General features: G+C 46.1%; 1 protein-coding gene across 9 annotated transcripts in view; it reads left to right on the top strand.

The window, feature by feature from the left end:
- Positions 1–12,409, top strand: part of IQSEC2 (IQ motif and Sec7 domain ArfGEF 2) — a 94,605-nt gene that overhangs the window by 71,960 nt on the left and 10,236 nt on the right. For all 9 annotated transcript variants that reach the window (XM_016191583.2, XM_007530845.2, XM_060183533.1 and 6 more), the window contains 6 exons: positions 323–584; positions 2,464–2,865; positions 6,592–7,487; positions 8,987–9,148; positions 9,961–10,083; positions 11,008–11,174. In XM_016191583.2, coding sequence (XP_016047069.1) covers positions 323–584; positions 2,464–2,865; positions 6,592–7,487; positions 8,987–9,148; positions 9,961–10,083; positions 11,008–11,174 — 2,012 coding nt within the window. The remainder of the gene's footprint in view (positions 1–322; positions 585–2,463; positions 2,866–6,591; positions 7,488–8,986; positions 9,149–9,960; positions 10,084–11,007; positions 11,175–12,409) is intronic.

A 12,409-nucleotide genomic window follows, 5' to 3' on the forward strand; every position in this document is an offset into this window, starting at 1 on the left:
TGAGGAGTGTGACAATGGGACCTGAGACAACTGGGGCATTTGAAGCTGGAGCTGTGAGAGGCTGGAGCTGAGATGAATGATGAAATAACTGTGAAGGATAAGGAGCCTTAAGGAGGGAACTGTTGGGGCAGCAAAGAGACAGTTGCTGTGGGAGATCGGGTATAGGAGTCCCCTTTACCTTGAAGTATTGGGGTCTCGGTCCATAAAAGAAGTTAGAGAGTATGGGGCTTGGGAAGAGAATAAGCTCTACCCACTCTCAGTCTGGTCCAGGAGGCCCATCTCTTGTTCCCACATCCTGGTTCATCTTATCTCATCTCCACAGTGTGGAGGGTGATGCCCCAGGCAGTGACCTGAGCACAGCGGTTGATAGTCCTGGGAGCCAACCCCCCTACCGTCTGAGCCAGCTACCCCCTACCAGCAGCCATATGGGGGGCCCCCCTGCTGGAGTGGGCCTTCCCTGGGCTCAGCGGGCTCGCCTCCAGCCAGCCAGTGTGGCCCTGAGGAAGCAGGAGGAGGAGGAGATCAAGCGCTCCAAGGCTCTATCGGACAGCTATGAACTCTCCACGGACCTGCAGGACAAGAAGGTGCAGATGGTGTGGGAGTGGGAGTGGGAGTGGGGATATAAGAATACATAGGGAGGGGGTTGGGCAGTAGTGCGGCGAATTAAGCGCACATGGCACAAAGCTCAAGGACTGGCACAAGGATCTCCGTTGGAGCCCCCAGCTCGCCACCTGCAGGGGAATCGCTTCACAGGCAGTGAAGCAAGTCTTCAGGTGTCTATCTTTCTCTCCCCCTCTCTGTCTTCCCCTTGTCTCTCCATTTCTCTCTGTCCTATCCAACAATGATGACATCAGTAACAACAATAATAACTACAACAACAATAAAACCAAGGGCAACAAAAGGGAAAATAAATATAAAAAAGAATACACAGGGAGACGTTAGGATATATAGCACTTGATGATGGTATTTAGAGAGGGATGGAAGGGTTGGAATGGGCCAACTACTGTCATCAGGACCTTTTACCCTACTAGGGACATACTTACCCATTCACTACCTACCCAAGTCTTGTTCTACTCAGCACACATTGATCCAGCTCTAGGTGAGGTGCAGAGAAGTACAGATGAATGAGACCTGGATCTGATCCTCAAGAATCTCGGTCTAATGGAAGAAAGACACATAGAAACTGACAGTTTCAGAACAGTGTGCTATAGTGTGTCACATAAAACACACAATTTGGGGCTGGGCAGTATCACACCAGGTTAAGCACACACATTACTATGCACAAGGACTAGAGTTTAAGTCCATGCTCCCTACCTGCAGGGGAAAGCTTCACTAGTGGTGAAGCAGTACTGCAGGTGGCTCTCTCCCCCCCTCATCCATCTATCTATCTATCTATCTATCTATCTATCTATCTATCTATCTATCTATCTATCTATCAGTTTCTCTCTGTCCTATCCAATGAAAAATAGAAAGAAAAAAATGGCTACCAGCAGTGGTAGATTTGTAGTGCTGACACCAAGCCCTAGTGATAACCCCGGTGGCAGGAAAAAACAATCAAACACGAGTTATTGTTTTTGCCAAAAAATATAGATAAGGATTTGGTGCCAAGAAGTAGTTTATCTACATATAGTATAAAAGTTATCATACAGGAAGACTTGGGTTTAAGTCCCTGGGAGTGCAACGCATGAATGGTGGAGCAGGGCTGTGGTGTCTCTCCTTGCTCATTCTACCTCTGGCTCTATCTGAAAATAAAAAGTAAAAAAAGAAAGTCCGTCAGGAGAAAAGGAATTGCACAGACATGAGAGCCTATGAGGGGAAAAAAAAAGCACAAAATAATATGTATAGAAAAAAAAAAAGAGCATGCAAAACATTAACTGTGGGTATGCCTAGGCAGTGGGACTTTGAGTTTTCCTTCCTCATCTCTGTTTCCTTCCTTTTTGATCCTCTGATTTTCCTAACCAAAAAAAAAATTAAAAACAAACATCTACTTTTTGTAAATAAAAAAAGAAAATCCCAGGACTGTGTGGTGGTACACCTGGTTGGGTACACATTCCCATGTGCAAGGACCTAGGTTCAAAACCCCAGTCCCCACCTGTATGGGGAAAGCTTCATGAGTTGTGCATCAGTGCCACAGGTCAGTCTCTCTCTCTCCCTCCCTCCCTTCCTCCCTCTCTCATTCTCCCTCTCTCCCTCTCTCTCATTCCCTCTCTTCTTCCCATAGATTTCTCTCTGTCTCTAACAACACACACACACGCACACACACACACACATCAATCCAGTCCCATGTGACAAGTGCTAGCTGAAATGAAGTGAAAACAGCACACTGAGAGAGCACACCCTGACACATTCAGGCAGCTGGAAGCTGCAAGCTGTGACTCTGGTGGGTGGCAAGGTGTCTGAGGCCCAGGGAGGCAAGACCATAGTGTGTTTCTGACCCTGTTCCTCTCAACCCTCCCCTGCCAGGTGGAAATGCTGGAAAGGAAGTATGGAGGCTCCTTCCTGAGCCGCAGGGCTGCCAGGACCATCCAGACAGCCTTCCGCCAGTACCGCATGAACAAGAACTTTGAGCGGCTCCGCAGTTCAGCTTCAGAGAGCCGCATGTCCCGGCGCATCATCCTCTCCAACATGCGGATGCAGTTCTCCTTTGAGGAGTATGAGAAGGCCCAGAACCCCGCGTACTTCGAGGGCAAGCCTGCCTCGCTGGACGAGGGTGCCATGGCTGGTGCCCGGAGCCACCGGCTTGAACGGGGGCTCCCCTATGGAGGATCCTGCGGAGGGGGCATCGATGGGGGTGGAAGCTCTGTCACCACATCTGGAGAGTTTTCTAATGACATCACAGAGCTTGAGGACTCCTTCTCCAAACAGGTCAGTCAATATCCCTGAAAAAGGGTCTTGCTTCCTTAGACCCATTTTCTGACTGCTTCTATGATTTTTGACCTATACTCCAAACTGAGAGAAGTTGCCCAGGCAGTATTTAACAAGAGCAGGTACCCATCATCTGAATGGGCACTGTGAGAATGGTGAAAAATAACTGGAAGGATGAAAAAGTCCACAGTTTAAACAGGTGAGTCTTAAAGCTGGGAGTATAGAATTCATAAGAAAATAAAAGTTGGGGAGCTAGGCAGTGGCACACCTGGTTAAACACACACATTATAGTGTGTAAGAACCTAGGTTCAAGCCCCTGGTCTCCACCTGCATGATGACCACTTCACAAATGGTGAAGCAGGTCTGCAGGTATCTCTGTCTCTTTCCCTCTCTATCTCACTCTCCCTTCTCAATTTCTCTTTGTTTCTATCCAATAGTGAAAAAATGATTTTTTTTAAAAAGAAAAGAAAAAGAAAAGTTGGGGTTAGGTGGGGGCAGACCTGGTTGAGCACACACATTACTGTGCACACAGACACAGGTTCAAGTCCCTACTCCTTACTTAGAAAGAGTAAGCAGCTTCACGAGTGGTGAAGCAGTGCTGAAGGTGTCTCTCTTCCTCTTCTTTCTCCCTCTCTATCTCTCAGTCCTCTCTTAATTTATCTGTCTTAAATAAAAAAGAAAGGGGGAAAGTGAAAAAATGGCCACCAAAAGAGGTGGATTCGTTGTGCAGGCACCAAACCCCAGTGACAACCCTGGTGGCAAGGAAAAGAAGGGAAGGGAAGGGAAGGGAAGGGAAGGGAAGGGAAGGGAAGGGAAGGGAAGGGAAGGGAAGGGAAGGGCAGGGCAGGGCAGGGCAGGGCAGGGCAGGGCAGGGAACATATCGGTGAAGGAAGGGACTTTTTTGACTTTAGCTTCAGGAGATAGCTCAAATGCTAGGGTGCACATCTTGCTATATGTGGGACCCTTGGTTCAAGCCCTAGCATTGCATGGGAGCACACCACTGCACTGTTTCAGGTACTATGGTCAGTGGAGTGGTGCTGTGATGCCTCTCCTCTTTGTCTTTCTGTCTGTCCCCCACCTCTCTCTCCCTCTCTCTCTCTCTCTCTCTTAAAAAAAAAAAAAAGACCCAGTAGTAGCTTTGCTTGAGACCCTAGTGCCACACACACAAAAAAGTTCTCACTGTTTAAAACTTGACCTACTCTCATGTTAAGTTCTAAATAAAAGATAATGAGCCTTCCTATATTCAGTGTGCCTAGAGGACAGGGATTATATCCCAACTTTAGAGTCAGAAACTGAAGCTCATTTGGAGGTCCTAAGAGGTAAAGTTTCTTTTACAAACTGGATTGGAATTCTGATCTGTCTGGTTCCAAAGCCTAGTGTCCCTTCCCTTATACCATATGACCAGGGGACCAAGTTCTGTGCTGGGGATCATGGGAGAGACAGATGAACCTGCAAGGTGCCTTGTTCTCAAGAACCTCCCAAACTTGTAGGAAATGGTAAACACCTGTAGACATGACTGACTCCACATGTTCAAAGCCATAAGAAATAGCCTTATACAGTACCATGCATGAGAACCCAGAGGAGGGAGAAGAATCTTTCATCTGGACCAGAGACTTTTTTTGAGAAAGCAGCCTTACCAGACAGATAAGAGTTGGCAAAGTAAAGCTAGTTGGGTGGCTACTGCTTCCATAAGCATTACATCAGCAAGAGCATGGAAAGGTGGGCGGTAACAGCTGGTAGTGGCAGCGGTAGTGGAAGTGGAAGATCATGCTAGGCTTAGGGTGTGTCAGTACAGCTGCTAAGGTACAAATCCTAATTCTGTCATTTCCCACCTGTGTGACCTTGGACACATGGCATACCTTCATTGAAGTGTGATCACTAAAATGGTGCTTCTTTTAAAAATATACATGTATTTAAAGAGAGAGACACCGAGCATCACTCTAGCACATGCAGTGCTAAAGATCAGACTCATATCCTCAAGCTTGAGAGATTCAATGTCTTAGCAGTTTTACCACTTCCCGAGGGCTGCTTAGGGAACTTCATTTTAAAAGTGCTTTAGAGGGTGGAGGTGGGGTGGGTAGATAGTATAGTGGTTATACAAAGAGACAAAGAGACTGTCATACTGAGGCTCCAAAGTCTCAATTTCAGTCCCCTGCACTACCATAAACCAGAGCTGATCAGTACTCTGGGGAGGGGGAGTGTTTTAGAGATTCAGCTCAACTAGGTTGTGTGTGTGTGTGTGTGTGTGTGTGTGTGTGTGTGTGTGTGTGTGTGTGTGTAACTCTAAGACCAAGAAGTATCTAGCAGCAGTTGTTGAATGCATGAGTTTGGTAGATGAATGAAGCTTTATAAAAGATCTCACTCTGTTCTGTCCTCTCTGATATAGCCCTACTCTCAACCTGAGCATGCTTTCCAACAGCTGGTAAAGTGGTGCATGGAAATAGGGGTGAGAAAAGGAAAGAAGTGTTAGAGGAAAAATCTAAATCACTCATATACATTCTTCTGTTCAGTCATCCAAGAAGCATTTCAATGAACCTCTCTTCTGTGTCAAGCAATTTGCTAAATTAAGCTTAAGAAGAGAAAGAGAGCAATTTGACCTGAAGCCATCCTTCAAGAGGAAAATGAAGGCCAGGGGAATCATAGTCTGGTTGAGGAGACCAAGAAACCAGACAGGCTTGGGCCAAGCTCTCAATGCTACCCAAGTCTGGCAGGAAATTATGTTGGTAATCTGTTACTGCTTGACAAATGACTACATAATTTCAGAGCTGAAAATTGAACTTTATTTGAAAGCTAAGATTTAAAAATTTCTCATATGGTTTCTAAGTGCCAGGAATCTGTGAGTGGTTGGGTGGTTCTGGCTCAGGGTCTATCATGAAGCTGCCATCAAGCTGTAGGGTAGAACCAACAATCTGAAGACTTGACTCTGTTTCCAAGCTCACTCACTTAGCTGTTGGCAGGGGGCTTCATATCCTCACCATGTGGACCTCTTCATGGGATTGACCACTTATGGCCTGGCTTTCCTCCAGTGCAGTGCAGTGCAGTGCGCAAGAGAGGGAGAAGTGGGGGGGGAGGGGGAGCAGATGCACACAGACAAGAACACTGAAGACAGAAGCTATATTCCTTCATAACCTAATTCTGGAAGTGATATCCTGTCACATCTGCTATATGCCTCCAATCCCACAAAGCAACTGTGGGACAATGTGGTACATGAGAATATGAATACCAGAAGGCAGTGAACCTAGGGGCCAGTTAGGAGGTTCAATATCACAGACAGGAAGTGTTCATTGCTTTGGTCTGAATTCTCAAGGCTGAATGTTACAGATTTCCTAAGACAGAACCATAAAAGGGGTCTGGGAGCCCAGAGTAAGCTGGTATTTTGATTTATGTTGGGTGGGAGGTTGTGGGGGTAGCAGAGGAAGGAATATGGGCTTGATCTATATGGACATGAAGGAGGTATTAGGATAGTTGAGAATGGAAGTAATGGGCATTCGTTCTATCTCCTGTGAGCTTACAGTGGCTCCCTGGAAGTTATTTTATATACTATCAAGAGCCTGTGGAGGTAGAGAAAGGGGAATCCCTCTTCTTGACTGACCAGCCAGGAAGAGTTCCCCTTTTTACCTTCCCTCTCTTCTTCAGTCCCACAACTCCCTGTGCAACCATATTCCTCTTCATCTTTTTTTTTTCTCTTTCTTTTCCTTTCCCTCTTCCCCTCCCTTCCCAATACAGGTAAAGTCTCTGGCTGAATCCATTGATGAGGCCCTGAACTGCCACCCATCAGGGGCCATGTCTGAGGAGCCAGGCTCAGCCCAGCTGGAAAAACGAGAGTCAAAGGAACAGCAAGAGGACAGCTCTGCCACATCCTTCAGTGACCTTCCCCTCTACTTGGATGACCCAGTTCCCCCAACATCCCCTGAGCGACTACCCAGCACAGAGCCCCCACCCCAGGGCCGGCCTGAATTCTGGGCACCAGCCCCTCTCCCACCAGTTCCTCCTCCAGTGCCACCAGGGACCCGGGAAGATGGTAGTCGTGAGGAAGGAACTCGTAGGGGTCCTGGGTGCTTGGAATGCCGGGATTTCCGACTGCGAGCTGCCCACCTCCCCCTGCTTACAATTGAGCCTCCTAGTGACAGCTCTGTGGACCTGAGTGATCGCTCTGATCGAGGCTCTGTCCACCGCCAGCTGGTGTATGAGGCTGATGGTTGCAGCCCCCATGGGACCCTGAAACACAAGGGGCCACCAGGCAGGGCCCCAATCCCACACCGCCACTACCCAGCCCCAGAGGGCCCAGCCCCAGCCCCACCAGGGCCCCTGCCACCAGCCCCCAACAGTGGCACTGGGCCCAGTGGGGTGGCTGGGGGTCGGAGGTTGGGAAAATGTGAGGCAGCAGGCGAGAACTCTGATGGTGGAGATAATGAGAGCCTAGAGAGCTCCAGCAACTCCAATGAGACCATCAACTGCAGCTCTGGCTCCTCTTCGAGGGACAGCCTGAGGGAACCTCCAGCCACGGGCCTGTGTAAGCAGACTTACCAGCGAGAGACTAGGCACAGCTGGGACTCACCAGCCTTCAATAACGATGTGGTGCAGAGGCGTCACTACAGAATCGGCCTCAACCTCTTCAATAAGTATGTGTTCCCTTTCACCTTTTTAACCCCTTGCTGCCCTGCCCAGGGCATTTTGACCCCTGGGACTGAGCTCTAAGCAGTGATCTTGATTCTACCATCTTCTCATTTTGTGGATGGTGTTTGCTCCCACTCAGGAAAGAAGATAAGCAATAGGGTGGCAGAGTAGAAAGCTTCCCAACATACTGTCAGGGGTTCTTCTAACCCTGGCACTGCCTCTGACTGACTCGGTGATCTTGGGCAAGATGCTTCTCCTCCCTGGGCCCCAGTTTGCTCTCTCTATAATATGGATTCTGAAGTTTGGTCCCCACCACCCCTTTTTTTTTTGGTGGGGAGGTGCTGTGGTATATAAAGAGCCTCCTCTGATAAATGGGACCCCCAGACTCCTGGTATGAATTCATCCAGATGCACTGTGTAGTCCTGGGCAAGGCACGTCCCTTCGTTGGGTTTCACTGGTTTCTATCAGCTAGCAGGGTATGTATATTTGTTGTGTCGAGGAAGTGGGTGGAATGCTGGATTTACTTGTGAATGACTGCTGTGTAACTCTTACTAGGCCCCTGGTCTTGTGCCAGGTGCCTAGAAATGGCTCAAAGGTGTGATATTTGATTAGCAAATAATAATCAAACAAATACTTTAGACCTTTATAATCCATTTCGATACTCCACCTATATTTAATTAACATTAACTCAGTAAGGTGAGTAGTACTGTCCCCACTTTATGAATAAGGCTTGAAGAAAGGAAGAGAACTGTCCAGAGTCATGCATAAGTGATTGATTTAATAAACAGCAAGGGCAACAAAAGGGGGAAAATGGCAAAAAAAAAAAAAAAAAAAGAGAAAAATCCATTTTAAAAAAGTGATTGATTTAAGAAGTTTTTGATACAATGCCTCTTCCAAATTGTACCCTTACAGAGTTCTGAATATGTCTACGGCCATACCACCCTGAACATGCCTGATCTGGTCTGAATATGAGCTAGCTCAGACCTGGTTTTTGGCCTAGTGGAAAGAAGGGAACACTTTGTCCATAAAAGCATTCGGAGAGGCTGGATGATAGCTGTCTGGGTGTGGGATACAGACAAAATAGCTACTTTACTTTTTTTCTTTCTCTGGGCATCTGCGATTCAAAGGGAATGTTTAGCCTGGAGTTCAGACCCAAAAGCTCTTGACATTGAGTGAGATTTCATTAAATCTTTGTCTTTCAATAGTAATAGTACCACTCCTAAATAAATCAATATGCCCTGGTGAAAAATATTAGTATGACTCCAGTAAAAGAGGAAGACAAGTTAAAGATAACTGGGAATTTAGAAGTTCCGTGAAATGAGAAAGTGACTGCCTCTCCTTGGGTCTCAGTTTTCTCATCTGTACCATGAAAGGATAGGACTGAATTATGTTGCAACATCCTTGGTTCTCTGAGGCCATAGCTGGGCCCAAAATTAGTTTAAGAATGGGACATGGAGTAGTTGCAGGAGGACAGTCATCTCATATACCTCCCTTCTTTCTCCAGGAAGCCAGAGAAAGGTATCCAGTATCTGATTGAGCGGGGCTTCCTGTCAGACACACCGGTGGGAGTGGCTCACTTCATCCTGGAGCGGAAAGGCCTAAGCCGGCAGATGATAGGAGAATTCCTAGGAAACCGGCAGAAGCAGTTCAACAGAGACGTATTGGAGTGAGGACCCCAGCATGGGGCAGGCTGGGCCAGGAGTTCCTGGAAGAAATGAGCAGGAGGGAGGAAGGAAGGAGCTTGTATTTTTACTAAGATAGACTTTTCTTTCTTTCTTTTATTTTTTTTAATTATATTTATTTATTTTCCCTTTTGTTGCCCTTGTTTTTTATTGTTGTTGTAGTTATTATTGTTGTTGTTATTGATGTCATCATTGTTAGATAGGACAGAGAGAAATGGAGAGAGGAAGGAAAGACCGAGAGGGGGAGAGAAAGACAGATAGCTGTAGACCTGCTTCACCGCCTGTGAAGCAACTTCCCTGTAGGTGGGGAGCCGGGGGCTGGAACCGGGAACCTTATACCCATCCTTGTGCTTCGTGCCACATGCACTTAACCTGCTGCGCTACCACCCGACTCCCTAAGATAGACTTTTCTAAACAAGAGGGATACACCTTCCTGCTCCTGTACCTTTCTTCCCAAAGAGATCAGTCTCTCTTGACCTTATTCCTTTTGTGTGACCCCCGGGCAGGCATGCTTATCTTCTGGCTTATATTGGGTCTTGGTTTTCCCACCTCTGTAATGAGTGGGTTGAAGGAATGGAACCTTAATGACTATGTATCTGACTTTGATTTTCTGGAAGTGATTTTCAGTTTTCAAGTAGTTTTCAAATGTTCCATCCTCATATGTTCTTGCTTAGGCCATGAGTCCAGATTTTGGAGATCTAGGGGGTATTTATCCATTTGACCAGGTCAGGGTGGATCTGAGGTTTTCTACAGAGGAATTGAGAGTACCACCCCCCCTTTCTTATTTGTTCATCAGCTGTGTGGTGGATGAGATGGACTTTTCCTCCATGGATTTGGATGATGCTCTTCGGAAGTTCCAATCTCATATCCGGGTCCAGGGCGAGGCCCAGAAAGTGGAACGACTGATTGAAGCCTTTAGGTGTGCCTTCTTCCCACTGTTGAAGCTCCCCTTCCCTGCTCTTGGGGATGGCATAATATGTGTCTACAAGTCACTTCTCTAAACCTTTTCTCATCAGGAAATATCAACTATAAATTCTGTCTTGTAAGGTAGTAGTGAGGATTCTAGGTAGTATGCGTCTGGGACATGTTGTCATTAAATGACAACAACCTCAGAACAAGAGATAATGTTCAGTGAGCACTCACCAGGTATCAGATGCTGATATGGGACATTTACATTATTTCACAAAATGCTCACAGCAAATCTATGAGATAAGCACTCCTATTATTATTCCCATTTAGCAGATGAGAAATCTGAAGTTGAAAGAGATGAAGTAACTTACCCAGTAAGTAGAACTGGGACTTGAACTCAGGTATGTTTGACTCCATGACTCCCTTAACTAGTGTCCTCTATCATGAATACTTCAGAGATCAGGCAATTCTGGATATAAATCCTGGGCCCATCATTTTGGGGTATTTTGAGGTGAAACAAACGAGAGTTTTTGAGAACTGTTTCCCACAGTGGAGGAAGGATTTGCTTTATAGACAGAAAAATGAGGATTTTTTCCCTCCTGGCTTCACTATTTACTGTCTATGATATTGAGCAAGTTGTTTCACTACCTTGGACCTCTATCAGTTCATCTGTAAAAATGAGCCTTTTGATAGTCATCTTACAGCATTGTGATAGAATTACATGAGACAGGGTGCATAAATCTCTTAGACAAGCTCCATCAAAGGTAAGAGTTGTACATTTTACATGTTAGTCTTAGGGAATCTCCCAAGAAACAAGTCAGACCCTAAAGATTTAGGATTATTTCTTACAGAAAAATGTTCATGGTTCCAGACTGGGAGGGTGGTGGGTAGGTCAATATGAGTGGTGCCTGACCCATTCCCTCCTACCTTTCAGCCAGCGATACTGTGTATGTAACCCAGCTCTCGTGCGCCAGTTCCGGAACCCAGATACCATCTTCATCCTTGCTTTTGCCATCATCCTTCTCAATACTGACATGTACAGTCCCAGCGTCAAGGCTGAGCGCAAGATGAAACTAGATGACTTCATCAAGAACCTACGAGGTGAACCTAGAACTCCTTATCATCATTTTTCTGTCCTTAATCTAAAAAGGGAGAGTGGCAGGATGTGGGGAGGAGTCAAAGGAAGTTTATAAGGGAGATCTTGTCTGCTCCCTGGAAATTAACCTGTGGTATACTCATTTTCAGTCAGAACTCAGTGGTCTTGGGGTATTTTCACTGATTTACTCAAATTGTCATAAGTCCATCCACTCAGTCCTGCACTGAATATTGACTGAAAAGTTGCTGAATGTGAGCTGTCAAAGTCCTAACTCTTACAGAGCTTACACTAGTCACTCTGTCATTCATGCATTGCCCCACCCTCCCCTCTCTTCTTTATTTATGTTCATAAATACTCATTTAGGGGATTGGGCAGTAGCGCAGCAGGTTAAGTGCACATGGTGTGAAGCACAAGGACCAGCATAAGGATCTTGGTTCAAGCCCCTGGCACTACACCTGCAAGGAGTTCGCTTCACAGGCAGTGAATCAGGTCTGCAAGTGTCTTTCTCTCCCCATCTCTGTCTTCCCCTCCTCTCCCCATTTCTCTCTGTCCTACCCAACAACGATATCAGTAGCAACAATAACAATAACCACGACAACGATAAAACAACGAAAAGGGAAAGAAAAAAAAAGTCTTTTAGGGAATCGGGTAGTAGCACAGCAGGTTAAGTGCACGAGGCGCAAAACACAAGGACTACAAAAGGATCCCCAGCTGCAGGGGAGTCGCTTCACAAGCGGTAAAGCAGGTCTAAAGGTGTCTATCTTTCTCTCCCCCTCTCTGTCTTCCTCTCCTCTCTTCATTTCTCTCTGTCCTATCCAACAACAATAATAACTACAACAATATAATAACAAGGGCAACAAAAGGGACTAGATAAATATTTTTAAAAAGAAAAGAAAAGCCTTTGGGATCAGTAGATTCATGGTGCAGGCACCAGGCCCCAGCAATAACCCTGGAGGAAAAAATAAAATAAAATACTCATTTAATTATTTGAGGTACTCTTTCCTCCATTCATACATTCATTGATTGACTCACTTCATTGATTCTTTAAGTTGTGTTTGTATCAGAGGTTATGATGGAGGGACATCTTTACTTCACAGTCTCTATCCTGAGAAAAATCCCCATTTGTGGAAGAGACTAACATATAGTTCCAGATACCTGCGCATATGGTAGAAAGCACACTGTGATATCAGAGAGGCCTAACTTGTAGTCAGATTTCAGTGGCGGAAGAGCTTTCCTCTAG

Source organism: Erinaceus europaeus, chromosome X (assembly GCF_950295315.1).
Source record: "Erinaceus europaeus chromosome X, mEriEur2.1, whole genome shotgun sequence".
Lineage (NCBI taxonomy): Eukaryota > Metazoa > Chordata > Mammalia > Eulipotyphla > Erinaceidae > Erinaceus > Erinaceus europaeus.